The 20,323-nt window shown below is 39.9% G+C and overlaps 1 protein-coding gene across 15 annotated transcripts in view; it reads left to right on the top strand.

Annotated features, from left to right (window-relative positions):
* The window catches only part of LOC144495152 (LIM domain-binding protein 2), a 454,000-nt gene that overhangs the window by 409,015 nt on the left and 24,662 nt on the right, over positions 1 to 20,323 (top strand). For 11 of the 15 annotated variants that reach the window (XM_078215160.1, XM_078215206.1, XM_078215189.1 and 8 more), the window contains 2 exons: positions 15,128 to 15,251; positions 19,776 to 19,865. In XM_078215160.1, the coding sequence (XP_078071286.1) occupies positions 15,128 to 15,251; positions 19,776 to 19,865 (214 nt within the window). The remainder of the gene's footprint in view (positions 1 to 15,127; positions 15,252 to 19,775; positions 19,866 to 20,323) is intronic. The other 4 variants (XM_078215243.1, XM_078215198.1, XM_078215233.1 and 1 more) reach the window with 1 other exon arrangement.

The following is a 20,323-nucleotide window of genomic DNA, read 5'->3' as shown; positions in this document are numbered from 1 at the left end:
TAAACCTGTTGGACTTTAACCTGGTGTTGTTAAAACTCTTACTGTGCTTACCCCAGTCCAACGCCGGCATCTCCACATGTATTCTCTCTCCACAGATACTGTCAGACCTGCTGAGATTTTCCAGCACTTTCTGTTTTTGTTTCAGATTTCACAGTTTTTTGCTTTTAACCATAATAAATTGTTGTGCATTTTAACTGTTCCTGTGCCTGAAAGAATGTCTGGTTTGGATCAAGTATATGTATAACTTAGGGGCAGTGATTGTATTTTGAAAAGTTTGGCTTCTAAAACTTTTCACATTCTGCCATTATAACAAAGTTGTAATTTGCAGTATTACCACTGAAAAAGCATACCCACTGTTCCTGCAACAGTGCTGAAAAATTTCACTTGGCAACTTGCACAGGTTCAAGTTGCTTTTCAACTTTGGTAACTTGTCTATTCTAGGAAGAGCACCATCACACTGCTCCATCTGTCTTCAATCCTTACTTGCATCTTTATCTAATTTCCTTTGGCTTCTGATCCTTTCCTTCCCCTATCCTAATTTCCTGTCATTTCAAAATGTCTATTTTATCCATTATTAGATTCAGTTCATTCTGGAGGGTGAGGTTGTAATCACATATGTCCTAACAACTAGCTTCAAAGTGGCATTGAGAGCATGTGTGTCTGCCTCTTGGTCAGGATAATGTATGACCTGAAGAGAAGTGCACAGCAGAATAAATGATCCAGCTGCAGCTTCATACAACCCTCATGACGAGCTGCAGAGGAAGAATCTGCCATGTATAGCTGAACCATTTAATGCCATTAAAATTTGAATGAATAAATGGTCTTTCTTGTTTAGTCACTTAAATGCATAGGATGTATACAATGACTGTTAAATGCATGAATACCTCTCTATGTTTGAATTAACCATTTTGTATTCCGTAAAAAAAATAACAAAACCTTAAAATCCATTCTGCACCTAATAAAATCAGGATGTTAAGACAGGATTAAATTTTGATCTAAAGCAGCACCTAATCTTCCCAGGTCTTTGCCACCACAACTATTAGAATATAAGATGTAGGAAGGTGGAAAGGGCCATTCAGCCCATTGACTGTGTACCAGAACATGCTTCAGGACCAAGTTATTTTTTCTCAACTTCCAAATTAATTTCTCTGACGACTCCGGGAATGACTTAAATGCAGATATTGGACGAGGATGAGACTGGACTCAAATGTGATGCCCTCCTTGACTGAAAGTCCTCCAAAAATACACAGTATCCAGACAAACACATGAAGATAAATTAATAAATTTCTGAAAGACAGCTAAAAAAAAATTGGAAGTTACTTTTGGAGTAAAATGGTAAGGAAAACAAATGGAATGAACTTATTCCCCAAGTTTAACTCATTACACTACAACATTGGGGTGCTCGCCCACTTTTTCTGTGGAGCTGCATTTAGATTCTTTTAATTAAAATAGTATCCTTAGCTAAACATTTCTATTATCAGTGGAGCAACATAGTACATCCCGTCGTGAATAGTGATAGGCAATCAAGCACCGAATGGGAGGAAGTAGTTCCATGAACATTCCCATCCTCAATGAGGGTAACCAAACATGGTGCCAAAGACAAAGCTAAAGCATTTATAACCATCTTCACCCGATGTGCAAAAAGAATGTTGCTTCTTGGCCTCTTCCTGAGTCCTCGCCATCACAAATACCAGTTTTTATGCAGATATATTAATTCCATACATTAAGAAATGACTGAGCATATTGGACACAGCAAAGGCTAAGGACCCCAACAAAACCTTGGATTTAATGCTGAAGATCGGTGTTGCAAAACTAATGTGCCATTCGCAAAGCTGTTCCAAAACAGTTACAACATTAGCATCCACCAACAATGTCCTGTTCACATACAGCAGGTCAAATTCAATCTGCTCTATTACTATTCAATCAGCTTATTTAGAATGAACAGCAAAGTGATGGAAGGAGTAGTTAACAGTGCTATTAAGGGCACTTACTCATCAGTGCTCAATTTGGGTTCCGCTAGGGGCCCTTCAGCTCCAAACCTCCGGGTGCTCTGGTTTTCTCCCACAGTCCGAAAGATCTGCTGGTCAGGTGCATTGGCCATGCTAAATTTTTCCTCAGTGTACCCGAACAGGCACCAGAGTGTGGCAACTAGAGCTTTTTCACAGTAACTTCATTGCAGTGTTAACGTACGCCTACTTGTGACACTAATAAATATAACCTTATTAGGTTCAACATCAACAAAAGCGCAGAGATGCAGAAATAAAGTAAAAATGAGTGCCTTTGAAATCAAGACACCATTTGATCAGTAGTGATACCTTCAGTAAAACTGAAGTCAATGGGGATTGGGGAAAACTCCATTAGTTGGAGTAATACCTGGCATGAATGAAGATGGTTGGGGTTGTTGAAGGCCAATAATCTCAGCCCAAAGGCATGGCTGATCGGGTTCTTCAGGGCAGAGGCCTTGGGTCAAATATCTTCATTTGCTTCATTATTGATCTTGCCTTAATCAAAAGGTCAAAAGTGGGAATGTTCACTGATGATTGCACAGTTTTCAAGTCCATTCATATTTCTTCAGATAATGAAACAGTCTATTCCCTGGATCGGCAAGTATCAGGCTTTGGCTGGCAAATAGCACATAACATGCACGACGTACAAGTACAAGCCTATGACTGTCTTCACAACGAGGGAAAGTCATACCATCTTCCAGCGGCTTTACCATAACTGAGTCTCTCACCAATAACATCCTAGGGACATGATTGACCTGAAAGTTAACTGGATTAATCAGGTGGCTACTAGAACAGGACAAAGGATGAGTATTCTGCAGCAATTGGCTCACCTCTTGACTTCTCAAAACGTCTCCAAAACCTAAAGACAAAATGCAGTAGTGTGATGGAATGCTCTCCATTTGTCTGGATGGTATTGAACATCCTGAAGAGAGATATGTTGGACATATTGGTAAGTTGAGAATTAATAATCATACTTGTATCTTGGATCGAAAGACTCTCCAAGAAACACAAAATAGCTTTGGGGTGCTGCAGAGTATACATGGCTTTTCTTTTGCTCCAATAGCCTGAGTATTATCTATGGGAAATACTTCAGCAAGGAAATATATGACGAGGACAATATCAACCACGAATGATTAAAGTATAATCTAATTTCTAGTATAATATATCTATAGGTAGTAAGTTTAGGAAGGTATAGAGTTTTTAAAATTACTCTTTAAAGGCTTTGAGAACAGTTAAATCAGGAAGTTCTGTTTGTGAAAAGCAACTATGACTGTTTATATAAATAGGCTTTTCAAAGTCTTCAAGAACAGAGTATATCATGAGATCTAATAATTGATATTTCCTTTTAACATAGGCAAACTATGGTATATAGAGAAATATGTTTTTCAGTTGTCATTTGGAGGGTTTGAAAGATACAGAAACCAGAAATGTACTCTCTGTAAACAATTAGATTAATTACCTTTGCTGTATATAGGTCAAATCTGTTCTGTATACGCCATATATATTTCTCTATACTCATGCTTACTCATGGTGTCATTGAAAGACAAACAGGAAGAGGGTTAACTATTAATTATTCCTTAACAGATTTAAAAGGGACCTGAGGGGCAACTTTTCCACAGAGGGTGGAATGAGCTGTGAGAGGAGGTGGTAGAGGCGGGTATAATTACACCATTTAAAATACATTTGGACAGGTACATGGAAGGAAAGGTTTAGAGGGATAAGGGCCAAACGCAGGCAAATGGGACTAGTTCAGTTTAGGAAAGTTGGTCGGCATGGACAAGTTGGGCCGAAGGGTTTGTTTCTGTGTTGAATATCACTATAACTCAAGGGGCCCAGCTACAACAGCACTTCAGAAGCCCAACACCATTCAGGATAAATCAGTCTGCTTCATTAACGTCCACCACCCCCCCCCCCCCCCCCCCCCCACCACCAGTGTACCGTTTTGGCAGTCTCTACTATCTGCAGGATGCATTGTAGTAAGTTGGCAAAGTTTCTTCAACAGAGATTCACACATCCACCACCAAGAAAGATATAGGTAGCAATTTTTTTGGAACACCATTAACTCCCAAGATTTCTTCCAAGTCACATATCATTCTGACTTTCCAGTTTATATTGCCATTCCTTCATTGTTGCTTTATTAAAATCCTAGAACTCCCCAGTGAACAGCACTATAACAGAACTACATAAGCTGCAGCAGTTCAAGAAGTAGACTGAACACATTCCTCTTCCAGAAAATAAATCCGCATAAACCTCATCAACTGCAATATCCTCATAAACCTGCTAACTCATCAAAAAACTCAAGCAAATTAATTGAACATGATTTCCCCTTTGCAAATATTTGGTGGCTTCCCATATTAATCCATTTTTGTCCAACTGACTGTTAATTTTGTCCCAAGTTATTGACTAACAGCTTTCCCACGACTGATATTTAACTGACTGGCTTGTAGTTACTGAGTTTATCCTTGCACCTTTTCTTGAACAAGGGTGTAAACATTTGCAGTTTTCCAGTTCCTTGGCACCACTCCTGTACCTAAGGAGGATCAAAAGATTATGGTCAGTGCCTCTGCAATTTCCTGCTTTAGTTCCCTCAATGTTCTTGGTTGCATCTTGTCCTGTCAGCCGATCTAATACCTCTACTTCCTTATCAGCTTTTATCTTGGCCGATTTCTCAATTGCCTCCTCTCACAGTATAACTTGAGCAATATCTCCTTCCTTAGCAAAGATAGATGTAGAATACTCATTTAATACTCAGCCTATGTCCCCCTGCATCCATGTGCAAATTCCTGATAAAGTTTGAAATTGGGCAGATTCCTCCTTTTACGATCCTTTTACTATTTACATGCCTAGAGGAGACTTTTGGATTCACTTTTATGTTGGCTCCCAGTCTCTTCCCATATTCTCCCTTTGCTTCTCTTATGTTTTTTCACTTACCCTCTGAACCTTCTGTATTCAGCCTCATTCTCAATTGTATTATCCACCTGATATCTGCCATAACTACCTTTCTTTTGCTCCATCTTACTCTCTATCTCTTTCATCATCCAGAGAGCTTTGGATGCTGTTTACCCTATCTTTCTGACTCATGGGAATGTACCTTTACTGTAACCAAACTATCTTCTTGGGGGCAGCTCATTGATCCATTACAGTTTTGCCTGCCAATCTTTGATTCCATTTACATGGGCCAGATCTGTTCTGTTCCCATTGAAGTTGACTCCACCCCGATTAATTATTTTTACCCTGGATTGCTACTTGTCCTTTTTCATTGCTAATCTCTTCCGGTCTTTCCCATTACTATTCCAGTCTATATATGGCTAATTAAAGTCCCCCATTATAACTACTTTATGTCCTTGTACCCCTCAATAATTTCCTTGCAAATTTGTTTCTCTATCTTTTGCGTTTCTACGATAGCTGATAAAATGGACTCCACAACGTTGTGGCAGCTCTGTTGTTTCTTAGCTCTAACCAAATCAATTCTGTCCTTGAACCCTTTCGGACATCCTTTCTCTACACCATTGTAATGTTCTCCATCATCAATACTGCTGCCCTTTTTTTTCCTCTTTCCTAACTTTGCTGAACACCGAAGTAAAATTCAGAGAATTTCCACGGTTCAGTTTAGGAAACTGATTTGAAATCTACCTTTGCTGCACACATTTCCCAGGGATTGAGAAAACTGCTGCAGAAACAGAGGCTGGAACTGCCTGCTCCTTAAGGTAATTGGTTGTTTCAGGATTCCTTGTGAATAAGGAGTAAACTTCTGCTCCCATCACAAGCCTCCTCTGCCCCACACCCACCATCCAACCCTGAGCTCCCCCCACCACCTCCCCCAACCCTCCTGAACAGAGCCCTCTTCCTAACTGTCAACTCTCAAACTTGATTTCTGACTTCCCCATCACTGATTGCTGGAGACTGTCCTCCTGGCTGCAACTTTCTGTCATTGTTATCTTTTCCAGCCATCACCGGAGGTGTCCATTTCACTGTTTGCTGGGTGAAAGAAAGAGCCATAAGGTGTTAATTAAGTTCTACTGTTAAGAGCAGCAGAACCTCCCTGTATCTGGCCTTGTTGGATTCTTCAGCCATGTTCCATTTCAGCTGCATCCTTCCACCTCCCAATTAATATCAGGATTGTACTCCTTTACACAAGCTATCATTATATTGAGAAGCAGCAATATGTAATTAATTGTTAGTGAACTATCTGGTCACTTACTGCAGAACACAGTAATATACCTCTGGTAATCACAATAGTTTGGTGAAAATATATCACTGTCACATTGTTATAATCTCATGTTGCTTCAGTGGAGTAATGGATTCATTTGCCCCAAATATAACTCTACCTCTGTCGCACAAAAACAGTGGAATAAAATCCTGCATTTCACCAAAGTCAATACAAATTGGTGATGTGGCAAGATTGTTAAGATCATACCAATAATTTCAAAGACAATTGATAGGAATCACCAAGGAATCCGAAGTAAAACTGTAACAACTGTTATAATTACAACTTTTTGGTCCCCACTTTTCCCACTATGATCAGCAATATTCACACTTAGCTAACCACTTTAGTCAGGCTCTCATTACATAGTGCAAGTATAGTGTAATGTATGTAGATTATTAACAACACCATAACATTATGTTAAATGTGCATACTGGAATGAAGTCACAGATTATCATTCAGATTTAAGCCTCTGCTGCTGACATGGAGGAAGTGAGGTGGGGTGTGGTGGGGGTCATTGCCAGAATTACTTTTGCCATGGCTCCCTCCTTTTCCTTGATCCAAATCCTGGTATTGTCTCTCATGTTCCCCACCCAATTCTTTGTGCTTGCTTGTATCTCTGCCATTACATCCTGGAGGAAACTGTAAAATAAAACTGTGTTTATCAGCTGGCTGATGCAGAGCAGTGCTTGATGACAATATAAGAAGCTGGTTGTATGAATATGCAGTCACATTCCCATGTTCTGTTGTAGACAAGCATGTGAATACTGTTGAAATGTTCCATGTCTGAATGCTGAAACCTTAATTTGATGGGAAATGATGTGTCTTTATGCTGTGGTCGGGATTTGGGTAACAAACTCAGACTTTTTATGGTGACTTGTGCTGCTTACCATGTTACTCATGAGGAGTTGCTGATACTTTCTGTCCTTGTAGTTAGGATACAAGACTTCAAACTATCAGTTGTTTAATGGTCAACTGTTAGCTTCAGCCCTTTGGAATTTAGTTCATTCTAAAATGACACACCTGGCAATGGAAGTTCAAAACCAAGTGTTGTGGTAAAAGATTGAAATCACTCAAGTCTATAAATTGTAGTAATAGATTTTTATTAAGTTTATGATTCTTTTTCTGGGTCAGTTAATCATTTTTATTTATAGGAACAAAAAATGGTTGAATGAGGAACTGTTATGCTGGATGCAGCTTAGATTTAGAATTAATGCAGACAAATGTAACATTGCCCATAGGAAAAGAAACGGGCAACATGCATAATTTATGAATGGTGTTCAAACAATGATGAAAGCGAAGCATTCAATATGTCAACCACTGCAGAATCATAATCAACAAAAGCAGCAAAGTTTTAAACTATGTAGCCAAAACAGTAGGATACAAGTCACTTGTAGTCATGATCAAGCTCTCATCAAGCTGTGCCTTGATCACCATATCCAATACTAGTCATTAAGAAACAAGAGAACCATCAAGTTACTGGACAACATGTAGAGAAGAACTATGAGGCTTAATCCATAATTTTGGATGTCTGAGTTTGAAGAAAGTCTGGGGAACCTGGTCTTATCACCCTTGAAAGAAAGTGTGAGAGAGATATGTAAGATAGTAAACAGTTTAGAAAAGATAACTTCAAATAAATGCTTCAATGCAAACTGAGAGTGTGGCACAGGTTCTAACTCATAAAATATATGCATGATCATAATCAACAAAAGCTAGGTCACTAGCAATCACTAGATTATTCTTTGTAATCAACAAATAGAATGGACAGTTGTGGGGGCAAAAACACTAACCATTTAAAAGCCATTTGGATAGCCACAACAGGAAAACTTTAGGCTCTTTGTGGATGGATGGAATAACATGGACCAAATGACCTTTCTTATCTAATAATTTTGTGATTATGGAAACAGTTGAAATTGGAGAGAATTATTTTGTGCAGTGGCTTGGGAAATAATGAATACAAAAGTTAACCAATTAGAAAGCAGGCAAACAAGAAATGCTTAACCAATGAAGAAGGAGGAAACTGACAATCATGACTATGACAGACTTGGCCTATATCATGGACACAAGATAGATTGTTTTGATGCGATAACTAAACTCAATATAGTGAGATATTTTACATTGTGAAAATAAGATTATAAGAAATAGATGACAGAATGAGCCATTGAGCCTGCTCCACCATTCATGGCTGATCTGATTGTGGCTTTAACTCCACCTTTCTGCCATCCCGTCATAACCCTTGACTCCATTGTAGGTCAAAAATATGTCTAGATAAGCGTTCAATATATTCAATGGCCCAAGCTCTACTGCAGTCTGGGAAAGAAAATTTCAAAGACCCGCAACCTTAGAGAGAAGAAATTCTTCCTTGACCCCATTTTAAATGGGTGACTCCTTATTTTTAAACTGTGCCCCCTAGCTCTAGATTCTCCCACGAGGGGAAACATCCTTGCAGTATCCACCCTGTCCAGCCCCCTCAGGATCGTGTGTGTTTCAATAAAATCACCCCTCATTCTTCTAAACCCCAATGAGTATAGGCCCAACCTATTCAACCTTCCTTCATAAGACAATCCCTTCATACCAGGAATCAGCCGAATGAGTAACATGGTAAGCAGCACTAGTCACCATAAAAGGTGAATCTTCTCTGAACTACTTCCAATGCAAGTATATCCCTCAGCACTCTAGGTACGGTCTTTCCAGTGTCCGGTATAGTTATAGCAACACTTTCCTACTTTTATGTTCCATCCCCCTTGCAATAAAAGCCAACATTCTATTTACCTTCCTAAGTATTAATCATACCTGTGTGCAAACCTTTTGTGATTCATGTACAAAGACACCCGGATCTCTCTGTACTGCAGCATTCTGCAGTCTCACTCCATTTAAATAATATACTGCTTTTCTATTCTTCCTTCCAAAGTGGACAACTTCATATTTTCCCAAATTATCCTTGCATTTGCCAGATTTTTGCTCACTCACTTAACCTATCTATATTCCTTTGCAAACTCTTTGTATGCTCTTCACAACTTGCTTTCCTCCCTATTTTTGTATTGCCAGCAAATTAAGCTACATACAGTTGGTCCCTTCATCTAAGTTATTACTATAGATTGTAAATAATTGGGGACTCAGCACCGATCCCTGTCACTCCATGTTGCCAAACTGAAAATGAGCCATTTAACCCAACTCTGTCTCCTGTTAGGTGGCCAATTTCTATACATACCACCCCAACGTTATCAACTTTATATCTTTTGCAGTAACCTTTCATCTGGAACCTTATCAAATGCCTTTTGGAAATCCAAATGCACTACATCTACTGGTACTCCCACTGAGTTCTCCTCTTTTGTCCATCATTGATCCTGTCGGCAGGGGCATGGGAGAATCCTGCTTCTGTTTTATAAAATGCTCCCAATCTTTTGCCTTCCACTAATCTTCGCAGTATTTTTTGTATTTTCATTCAATTTGAATGATCTTTAACTTCCTTAGTTAGTCACGGGAGATGCATCCTTCTCAGAGATATTTGCTTTCTCAGTGAAATACATCTTTGTTGAGAGTTGAGGAATTCAATGTCTGCCATTGCTTTTCTACTGCCTTGCCTTTTAACCGATTTTCCCAGTCCATTTTAGCCAACTCTGTCTTCATAACTTTGTAATTGGCTTTATTTAATTTTAATATTCTGCTTTCCGACCCACATTTCTCACCCTCAACTGAGTATGAAAATCTGTCATGTGATGACCATTCTTACTTTGAGGATAGCTTACTGTGGGAGATCATTAATTAATCCTGTCTCATTATACATTGCCAGATCTAAAATAGCTTGTTCCTCAGTTATTTCCAGAATGTATTGTTCTAAAAAACTGTCCCAAAACATTTTATGAACTCATCCTCCAGACTACCTTTCCCAATTTGATTTGTCCAATCTATATGAAGATTAAAATCCTCGAAGATTATTGTTGTCTCTTTCTTACAGGTCACCATTATTTCTTAATTTATACTCTTTGCTGTAGTGTAGCTACTCTTAGGGAACCTGCAGACTACTCTCACCAGTGACTTCTTTCCATTGCTATTTCTAGGGGGGCGATTCTCCCAAAAAGATTCTAAGTATTGAATTCATGGGAAAAATGGTGTAAACCACTATTGTTTTTACAGTGGGAGTTCAGACTCAAATCTCCCACACTCTGTGCACTGCAGAGATCACAATCATGAATATCATTTAAAGCTCAGGGGTGGGGCCTATTCACTCCAGAGTCTGAGAGTTCTGGGCCTCGACGTATGTGCAGTTGCCCCAAACCTGTCAGCCTCCCGTTTGCTGACCAGCTCGATTGCTGGCCAGCCCGGGCCCCCGGCAGTGCAGTGCTGCCCCTACACCCTCCCCCCCCACGACCATTCCTGGGCCAGCCCCCCCCCCCCCTCCTGTCCCGGAGCACCCTGATCTCCAGCAGCCCTCCCCCACCCCAAGGCCGCCCCGATCGTTGGCCTCCCTCCAGCCCGACCGATTCTGTCTGCAGAGTGACAGCGGGATCGCCTCCGAGGCCCCATCCCCAGCTGGCTTGACACCCTAGGCCCCACCCCCTTGGCACTGCCTGATGCCTGATGGGAAGTGCCAAGGTGCCCCCTGGGCATGCGCACTTTGCCACTTGGGCAGTGCGGGGGCACAGGCTGGCACTACCAGGGTGCCCATGCCCACCCCCCCCACACCCGACCCCTATTGCCCCCCCTTCACTCCATCAGGGTCTCCCGACAGTTCCCCAAAAGTGGGGAGCTACTCTAAACCCCGCCAGGGTAAATGTATGTTGTCAGGGTGGGAGATGCTATCAGACCCGGAGAATTCAGTCCCGGGCCTGATAATTATGTTTAAATCACATTGAAATAAGATTAAAATAACTAACCTGGTGTTCCTGCCAGTTTCCTGCATGGTACCAACCGTGCCGGATATCCGGCGGTGGGAGATGCGTGTGCATTGGGAATGCATGCGCGAATCCTGCAAATCGGCGCACGTACAAATCTCCCGGCCTGACTTGCCAAAAAATTAGCGGGTTGGAATGGGAGAATCGCCCCCCCCTTATCTATTTTCCCAATGACAGATGTTAAGCTAACTGGCCTATAGTTATCTGTTTTTGACTCCCTTTTTGATAAGGGTTTTACAGCGGCAGATTTCCAATCCTCTGGGACTTTCCCAGAATTTTAAGGAATCTTGGAAGATTATTACCAGTGCATCCACTACCACTGCAGCTACTGACTTTAGTATCCTAGGGTGCAACTCATTAGGTCCAGTGGACTTGTAGGCTTTTGACCCCATTAGTTTCCCTAGTGCTTTTTCTCTAGTGATAGTTATTGCATTTATTTCTTCCCCTTTAACTTTTAAAAACTTGCCTCACATGAACCCCATCCCTCACCAATTAGTTCAAAACTCTCTCTAAAGTCCTAAGTATATGATTCGCCAGACGCGCAGGTCCCAGCATGGTTCAGGTGAAGGCTGTCCTAACAATACAGCTTCCTCTTTCCCCAGTACTGGTACCAGTAGCCCATGAATTGAAACCCATTTCTCACACATCAATCTTTGAGGCATGGCATTCAACTCTTATTTACCCTATGCCAGTCTCCTTGTGGCTCTGGTAGTAATCTCGAGGTTAGTACCTTTATGGTTCAGCTTTTTAATTTCATCCGTAGCTGCTCATACTCGTTCACGCTCTTGGATGCCAAGAACAGCACCGATCCCTCTATTTATACTGTTCCTGGCTATAACTTTGTTTTTCCTCCCTCCCCCCCCCCCCAACCAAACCTGGATGACCCCCTCCATCACTGTGCGTTGTCAATTTGCTCATTCTCCCTACAGTACTTGCTCTCATCATTATGGAAGGGTGATAGCTATTTTCTTATGATACAGGACTTTATAGATGGCATTATTAATATTTTATATTTATTTAAATCACAGTCTTTGGTTTGGATTGAACTTTACATAACTTGAATGATAAAGTGCACATCTGAAATTGCATTGATAATTCTCTTGCTGGCTTCTTGTCATAGAAACAGGAGTTTGAAAGTTGCCAGAACATTTGTGGATTAATGTTAGGTCACAGAATATTTCATGCCATCTTCTGGTGAGAAGCATATTTTAACCTTGTGTATATTTTTGTAACTCTGAATCACTGGTGCTTCAGTTTGATTCATCTGATATCCTTGTGATACCAGATTTGACTTATCTTCGATTTATCCTTGTGTTTGACGAATAAGCACGTTGTTGGCACCTTTATCCATCAAGCTACTTTTGGAGCAAAGAGTAAAATTCTCTTCTTGAACTGGATTATAAGACACCCTGGTAGTAACTGGAGAGATAAAACACGCTAATACTGAATGGTAATGTGTTATCGAGAAGGCTATTTGGGCTTTAGGCCAACTACTATGTAGGATTTCAAACAAATCTGTTTGCAAGAAAGTGACAATGAGGCACAATTTCTAGCTTCATAGTTACTTTATACCCATTAATGTAGGGCGGGTTTTCTTTTTATTCCTGTCACAGCAGCTGTTAATAAGTGGAATTTGGTTGTAACTTTGCATTTTATGTTGTATGAAAGAGATACAGGTTTTATTGTTGTCTGCCAAGTGTTGACTGGTTTTGAGTAAGTGCAGCTTACGAGTGACAATCAGACTGTTCACAACTCATTCTGAATAAGACAGAATCTGTATCCCTCATAACTGGGGATACACCATTCAAGATTTGGGTGTGATGTTGCCTGAGCATCATTGAACTATATCACAGAATGAGAGGTGCATGTTCAACTTCACCCCTCCATTGAGATTCTGATCTCTGCTAGATTGCTGTGGAGAGAGAAGACACCCTTTCACAAAGGAGGAGTGGAAATTGGAAATGCTGAGCCCATTTTGTTTCAGAACATGTATGACTTTGTAGGACTGGAAAGAGAAGAACGGAGAGGGGAATTTAGATGACTATCTTTCAGATGTGTACATTAAGATTATTATAGTGTCTCATAATACAGTGGGTTTGGAACAATAAACACTCACTTCTGATAAATAGATTCAAATGAGCCCAGACTTAATTGAACCAAATATCCTATGACAGATGGCTAAAAACGTTAAGGTATTTACACATGAAGGTCACAATTTGTTTCTAAGCTTTGTGAGGCCACAACACACAACTCCCCATACTAATTGTTAATTCCATTCAGATGCTTACTGAGGACAATGGATTCTGAGTGAATCACATTCAATATGGTTAGTAAGAGAAATGAAAATGTTCATTAAGTAGGAAATGCTGTTTGAAAGTTAGAACTGAGACCCTTTGCTGGTGACATCTCCCTGCTCTTTGGGAAGCATAATGAAAATTTAGTAAAACTATAATTTTGTGTTCATCTTATTTAAATGCTGCCCTATTTTTATTTCCTTTTACAAATCTAGAAATGTAAGAGTTGAAGGAAAGTCGGAGGAAAACATTTTATTAAAGTATTCACATTTTTGTAAATGAAACCCATAGTCTCACCATTACTCTTTGACATTTTGAAAAAAATCAGCAGTTTCGTGCTCATCTGGAAACCTAATGGCTTGCTCCCTTCATCATTGTTCTCCTGTTTGCAATGGACTGGTTCTGGGGCATGCTAGGACAACCCCATAATCCAACCGTCGAATATTATAGGATCATCTGTGTCCCTTAATTTAGCAAAATGTGGAGCAATTGTGTCAACGACAGTTGCTTTGGAGCTGCCCAACTCCAAGTGACCAAGTTGGGAAAGCTTCATGACAGCTGTATGACTTGTTTGATGTTACAATTCCTTTTCTATCTGCACACCTCGTGTTTGCAATGAAACCATTTTTTGACACACAAGGATATTACTAACTTATGTTACCAGACCATTTGAGCAGAAGGGGAAAGATTTTCTAAAGGACGGAGCCTCATCTGAAGTGGGTTTCCAACACCAGACCAGGACTACAGATTCTTCTCAGTATAAAGAAAACAGATTTTCATCAACATCACTATTATGGTGTAAATGCATCCTTAATAAAATAAATACATTTTGATTTTTAACAGTATGTTAAAGAAGTTCATGGCAAGGCCTATTATTTTTCAGCTGTAAAAGAAGCATCTGAAACAGAAATTACCTCCAAAGGAATTTATTTCTTTTTACATTGAGTTGAGTAGCAGTCAAAGATGAGTCTAATCAAAAGGGGATGTATGGAACAATGTATAAGGTTTGTTACAAACCTGCATAGTTTTGGGTCAAATTTCCTCCAAAAGAATCTGGGTTGCATCGAAATCACTGTACCTCTAATTTCCACCCAGTTATCTTTTTGAAATTGCTGCCAGTTTTAAGAAATTTTAATCAACAATACATTAGCCAATAATATTGCAAATTGAAGGATTAAACACACTATTTAAACAATAACGTGTCTGGAGTCCTCAGATAATTTCAGGCCAATCTAGGATATAGCAAAATAATTATCTTTCATGTAAAGTAATGTTGACCTGTGAAATGGTTTATTCAGAGGTACTCTGATCTAAGGACATAACAAATGGGAGCGGGAGTTGACCATTCGACCTGACAAAACTGCTCCGCCATTCAATAAGATCATGGCTGATATTATTGTGGCCATAACTCCACTTTCCTGCCTGCAAATGCTGCCAGACACACACACACACACCATCCTTGATTTCCTTATACATCAAAAATCTGTCTAACTCAGCCTTGCATATATACCATGAGCAGTGGTGGCTGGGTCATTGACTATATTCAGGACTGAATTGGACAGGTTTTTGATATACAGAAAAGTCGAGGGTTATTGGGCGGCAGGAAAGTGGAATTAGGCAAGTATCAGATAAGCCATATCATACCTGCTTAAATATGTGTTTGACTTTTCTTATTTTTAAACACAATAAGGCAGTGTAACAGTATATAATTTGTTCTCATTTTCCCAGTTGTGTGTTATTCTGGAGCCAATGCAAGAACTGATGTCCAGACACAAAACATACAATATCAGCCCAAGAGACTGTCTGAAAACTTGCTTATTCCAGAAATGGCAGCGGATGGTGGCACCTCCAGGTAAGCTGACAGTGTACCTTGTATAATTAAATATGTATTAACAGATGATTGGAGGAGAATTAACTTAATAAAATTAGGTAGCGCTCCAATTTCAGTTCCACACAGTATCACATTTACTGACTTCCAAAGAAGTAGTTTCCTTCTAGAAACCCAATATAGTTATTTAATGCATAGTTATTTAATGCATATATTCAGTTTTGCAGGCTGTTAGATTCCAAAAGGCAGGTAATGAAGAATAGTATCAGAGGCAATCTTTACTCAGTCTACCACTTTTTAAGAAATGAAACATTATAAGCATACACCATCTAACTCCACTACCACCCCAGTTTCAGTGAATGTCTCTTGGCTCAAGTGAAATCCCAATTAATTATTTCACCTGCAACTAATTAAACACAATTGATATACACTTAACACAGGTAAACAAGAGCCATGTTTACATGAGCTACATTGCACACTTGAATTGATGAAGTAATCTAGAAAATGACTGCTGTGATATTCATGGTTAAAAATCAATGCAGATTTTAAGAATTGCACATCACCTGGTATGAAACATGATTTGTTTCCTGCAATAAAAGTGATCTGTCTTCTCTCCATATGTGTCAATGGTAGGTCAGTTGTTAGCACTCTCATCTCCGAGTCAGAAATTTACAGGTTCAAGTCCCATTCCAGAGACTAGAGCACAAAATTTAAATTTACACTCTCGTGCAGAACTGAGGGAATGCTGTGCCGTTGGTGTCAGCTTTCGAATGAGACATTCTCAAGTGGGTATGAAAGATCCCTAAAAATGTACGGGTTAGGTGGATTGGCCATGATAAATTGCCCCTTGGTGTCAGGGGGACTAGCTAGGGTAAATTCATGGGGCTGTGGGGATAGGGCCTGGGTGGGATTGTGGTCGGTGCAGACTCGATGCACTGTAGGATTCTATGATCCCATGGTAGTATTTCAAGAAAAATGGAGGAGTTATCCCTCAAGTCTTGGTCATTTTTTATCCCTCAGCTAACATCACTAAAACAGAATATCTGGTCATTGACATTTCTGTTTGTGGGTATTTGGTGTACATAAATTGCCTGCCTTCCTTACTACATTACAGTTGTGACTACATTGTAAAGAGTACTTCATTGGCTGTAAAGCACTTTGGAATGTTTTGAGGTAGGGAATGGAGCTACAGAAATGCAAATTTGTCGACACTTGCTTGGGCTGCTTTTCCAATAGTCAGCAAAGTATCTTCACATATCGTGTGCTTCTCCTCTTTTTTTTAAATGGGAAGAGCATTCTCCCATTTTATAGGGAAACAGTAATAGTCTTACCAGGTAATGCATCACCCACATGGAGACTCATAATCAGTGTCTCCTCTGTACTTAACTACCCTGGTGATAGCAAATAGAGATTATTGCTAATTTAATTTTGCTTAATTTGGATTATCTATTAATTCAAATTGAAGTCATGCAAATATAATGCACCTTGTATCGTTCTATTAAAATTAATTAATTTGTACCTCTGAATATTCAGTGTAAAATAAAGAATAAACAACTTTGAATTAGGGCGGCACGGTAGCACAGTAGGGCGGCACGGTAGCACAGTGGTTAGCACTGCTGCTTCACAGCTCCAGGGACTTGGGTTCGATTCCCGGCTTGGGTCACAGTCTGTATGGAGTTTGCACATTCTCCTCGTGTCTGCGTGGGTTTCCTCTGGGTGCTCCGGTTTCCTCCCACAGTCCAAAGATGTGCGGGTTAGGTTGATTGGCCATGCTAAAAAAAATTGCCCCTTAGTGTCCTGGGATGCGTAGATTAGAGGGATTAGCGGGTAAAATGTGTAGGGATATGGGGGTAGGGCCTGGGTGGGATTGTGGTCGGTGCAGACTCGATGGGCCAAATGGCCTCTTTCTGTACTGTAGGGTTTCAATGATCTCTATGAACTACAGTAGGTTGTTTGATGGGCATTCAAGACTCATTCCGAGCAATGGGGAAGGTGATTTACAATTGGTCTTAGCCAGAATAATCTGAACCCAGAAAACACAGTGTTTTGAAGCTGCACACTGCCTGTTGGTTGCAACATGCCCCATCAGGATAGTCCCTAGAAATATGTTACATTTTCAAAGAAATAATTCTTTGGTAAGAATAATTTTGCAATAGAAAAAGGGAGGATATTTTTAATAAAGCATTGCTCTACATTTTACAACCTTGAAATAATTGTTTATTTTCCAAATCTTCCACCGAAGTTAGCATGCTGATTAGGGCTGCCATTGGTGACTTTTAGGTTTGGCACTGAAACATTCAGTTTCTGCCCCTGTAGATTGCTTTTTGAGGAAAATTGAGTCCAGGGAGTGCCGAAAATAAAATCTCTTTGCTCAGCTCTGAAAATGCTGTAAAACCAACCAATCCAATTTGGAGATTTTAAAAATTAAATCTTTGGCTTATGAATATATATATGTATATATCTAAATACATACATTAACAAATAAAAACTGGGAAGGTAAATAAATATTCACACAAACTACGAGTTGTTGCAGAAATACTCAAAGGTAATAATTAATTGGAATTTATTTGATGGTACATCAGATGAGGTTCATATGAAGTAATTCAGGTAAAGCTGAACAAATCTCTTTTCAGGGTATGTAGGATTTTTGCTGCACCAAGCATTTAGTAAATACACTGGTTATTTTGATGTTAGCTAATTTTTTTAATAAAGTTTATTTATTAGTGTCACAAGTAGGTTTAACATTAACACTGCAATGAAGTTACTGTGAAAATCCCTAATCACCACACTCCGGCACCTGTTTGGGTAGACTGAGGGAGAATTTAGCATGGCCAGTGCACATAACCAGCACGCCTTTTGGGCTGTGGGAGGAAACCGGAGCACCTGGAGGAAACCCATGCAGACACTGGGAGAAAGTGCAGACTCCGCATGGACAGTGACCCAAGCCAGGAATCGAACCCAGGTCCCTGCTGCTGTGAGGCAGCAGTGCAAACCACTGTGCCACTTCTGTTACAGTTTACATTTGGTATCAAACTTGCTATGATATTTCTATGAGCTTGGTGACAGATTCATTATGTTGCAACATCAAATTTGTAAGCCTATGAAATTTATGGTTCATTGCTGCCAAACGTAAAATTGCCCCATTTAAGTAGGTATTCTGGTGCTGCAGTAGTGGTGTGTCAGAACAGTGCCCCACAAACTAACGTGAGGCACTTGGTGTGGGTCAGTCTACTCACTAGCACAGGTCCAACTCCCGTTCGGCCAGTAGACCATGTTAATAAGAAAATTTTCATGTATGCATGATCAGGTGAAGTAAATCACACAAGCTATTGATTACTTCAGTTTGTTCCCCAAGCTGCTTCAGGCAAGCAGAATCTGCTGACAAATAGCCACTTTCACATCTAATCTAGTGTTGTGAGTAAATTAAGGTTATTTAATGAGCATAAGAGTACGAAGAACTTAATGCTTAAAATTTCTTTTTTAAACCAAAAATTAAAAGCTGAAAATGTTGGAAATACTCAGCAGGTCTGACATCACCTATGGAAAGAGAAAACGAGTTAATGTTTCAGGTCTGTACTCTTTCATCAAGGTAAAATCAAAAGGCTTGAAACATCTATCCACTTGCAAATTTGAAGACTCCATTCCTGTTGCCTTGTTCAACAGAATCATGGATCAGAGAATTGGTTGCAGAAGCCAGCAGATACCAATTTCCCCACCACTAAAATCAGTGATCTATATCTCTGGAGCATCACAAATCAGGCTTGCTCTCTAATCCAAAAGAGAAAACCAAACCAAAATCATTCTTGCAGTTTTAGGATTATAGTGCATTTGGTAAATGTCAAAGAAGTCTAATGTTTCTGTAATTCTTTGGTATTGTAGGGTCTCTGTCGTACAAAGACTGATATTGATTGTTTTTAGTTATGCATTGCCTGCAGACTTGTGAGGAGGTTTGACATTGTCACAGTCTTTTCATAATTTACATAACTGCAGAATAAGTCTACATTATTAAAGGCAGTTAGTCTGTAAACTGTTTTCATTATGTTTTCATCTTGTATCTGCAAGTATGAAGAAGATGTAGTGATTTGAGAAGTGTATAATCGTACAATATAAGTGGCATGGTGTCTCAGTACATTAGAGCACCAGCTCACACTGTCACAGTGGTGGTGGGATGAAAGATGTGATCTCCCACGCTGCCCGGTTTCTGATCTCAGCCGTGCTGTCTTGGGAAGGTGCTGAGCAGAGGGTAGATGCCTCCCCACAGAAGGAGAGGTAAAATTGGAGGGACTGTACATGTTCCCCTAGCCATTCTTGTGCTCCCCCAGGTGTCTGCCTCAGAATGGCACTGGAAAGGCTGCAAACAGATCACTTGCCTGCCCTTTTGGCCACAGAGGCCACAAGGGACTGAGGAGAAAAATGGAAGAAATTCATTCTCTCACAAAAATTACAAAACAATTATATATACTTTTTCGTATATGAACCGGTAAAACCACTGAAAGTAACAACCATGTAAGAGTAAAATACCTGTCCGGTGATGCTGTAATCCTTCAGGTCGAACCTCACAATCAGCTGTTATACCCTTTCTCCTACGTCACACCGCCTCAACCCCACAACCTCGCTCAGCGCGCCCAGCGCATAACGGTAAGAAAACAAAGTTTAATTACTTTTTAAGTCATTCGAAGTATATATTATATAAAATAACGTAGATGGGGGGGAATAATGAGGCTATTCCAATCTTGGTGGTTCAAATAGTTTTCACAGTCCTAATGACAGCATCTGGGGCCCATGATTTGGACCACAGCCCTGTAAAGACCTATTCAATTTTGATGAATCTACATGTAACTAACAGGTGACCTAGTACAAGCTATATGTGGAGGAAGATTTTGTTTGATCACTTTGTGTTGTTAACATCACAAATAGGGAACATTTCCTATATTTCTACTTCTAGTAAAATTGTAAAAGCGTTCTAAAGGAACATGTTTAGACTTTTGCTAGAAATAGTGATTAGAAGAAATCTTTGCCTTATGTTTGTTGTAAGGTGTTGGGCATTGTTCAGAAGGTCTTATCAAGGTATTCGTAGTCTTAAGTAGTTCAAAAGC

This window comes from Mustelus asterias, chromosome 1, assembly GCF_964213995.1.
Source record: "Mustelus asterias chromosome 1, sMusAst1.hap1.1, whole genome shotgun sequence".
Taxonomy (NCBI): Eukaryota; Metazoa; Chordata; class Chondrichthyes; order Carcharhiniformes; family Triakidae; genus Mustelus; species Mustelus asterias.
The sequence above is the reverse complement of the archived record's forward strand: the minus strand, read 5'-3'. Positions and strand labels throughout refer to the sequence as shown.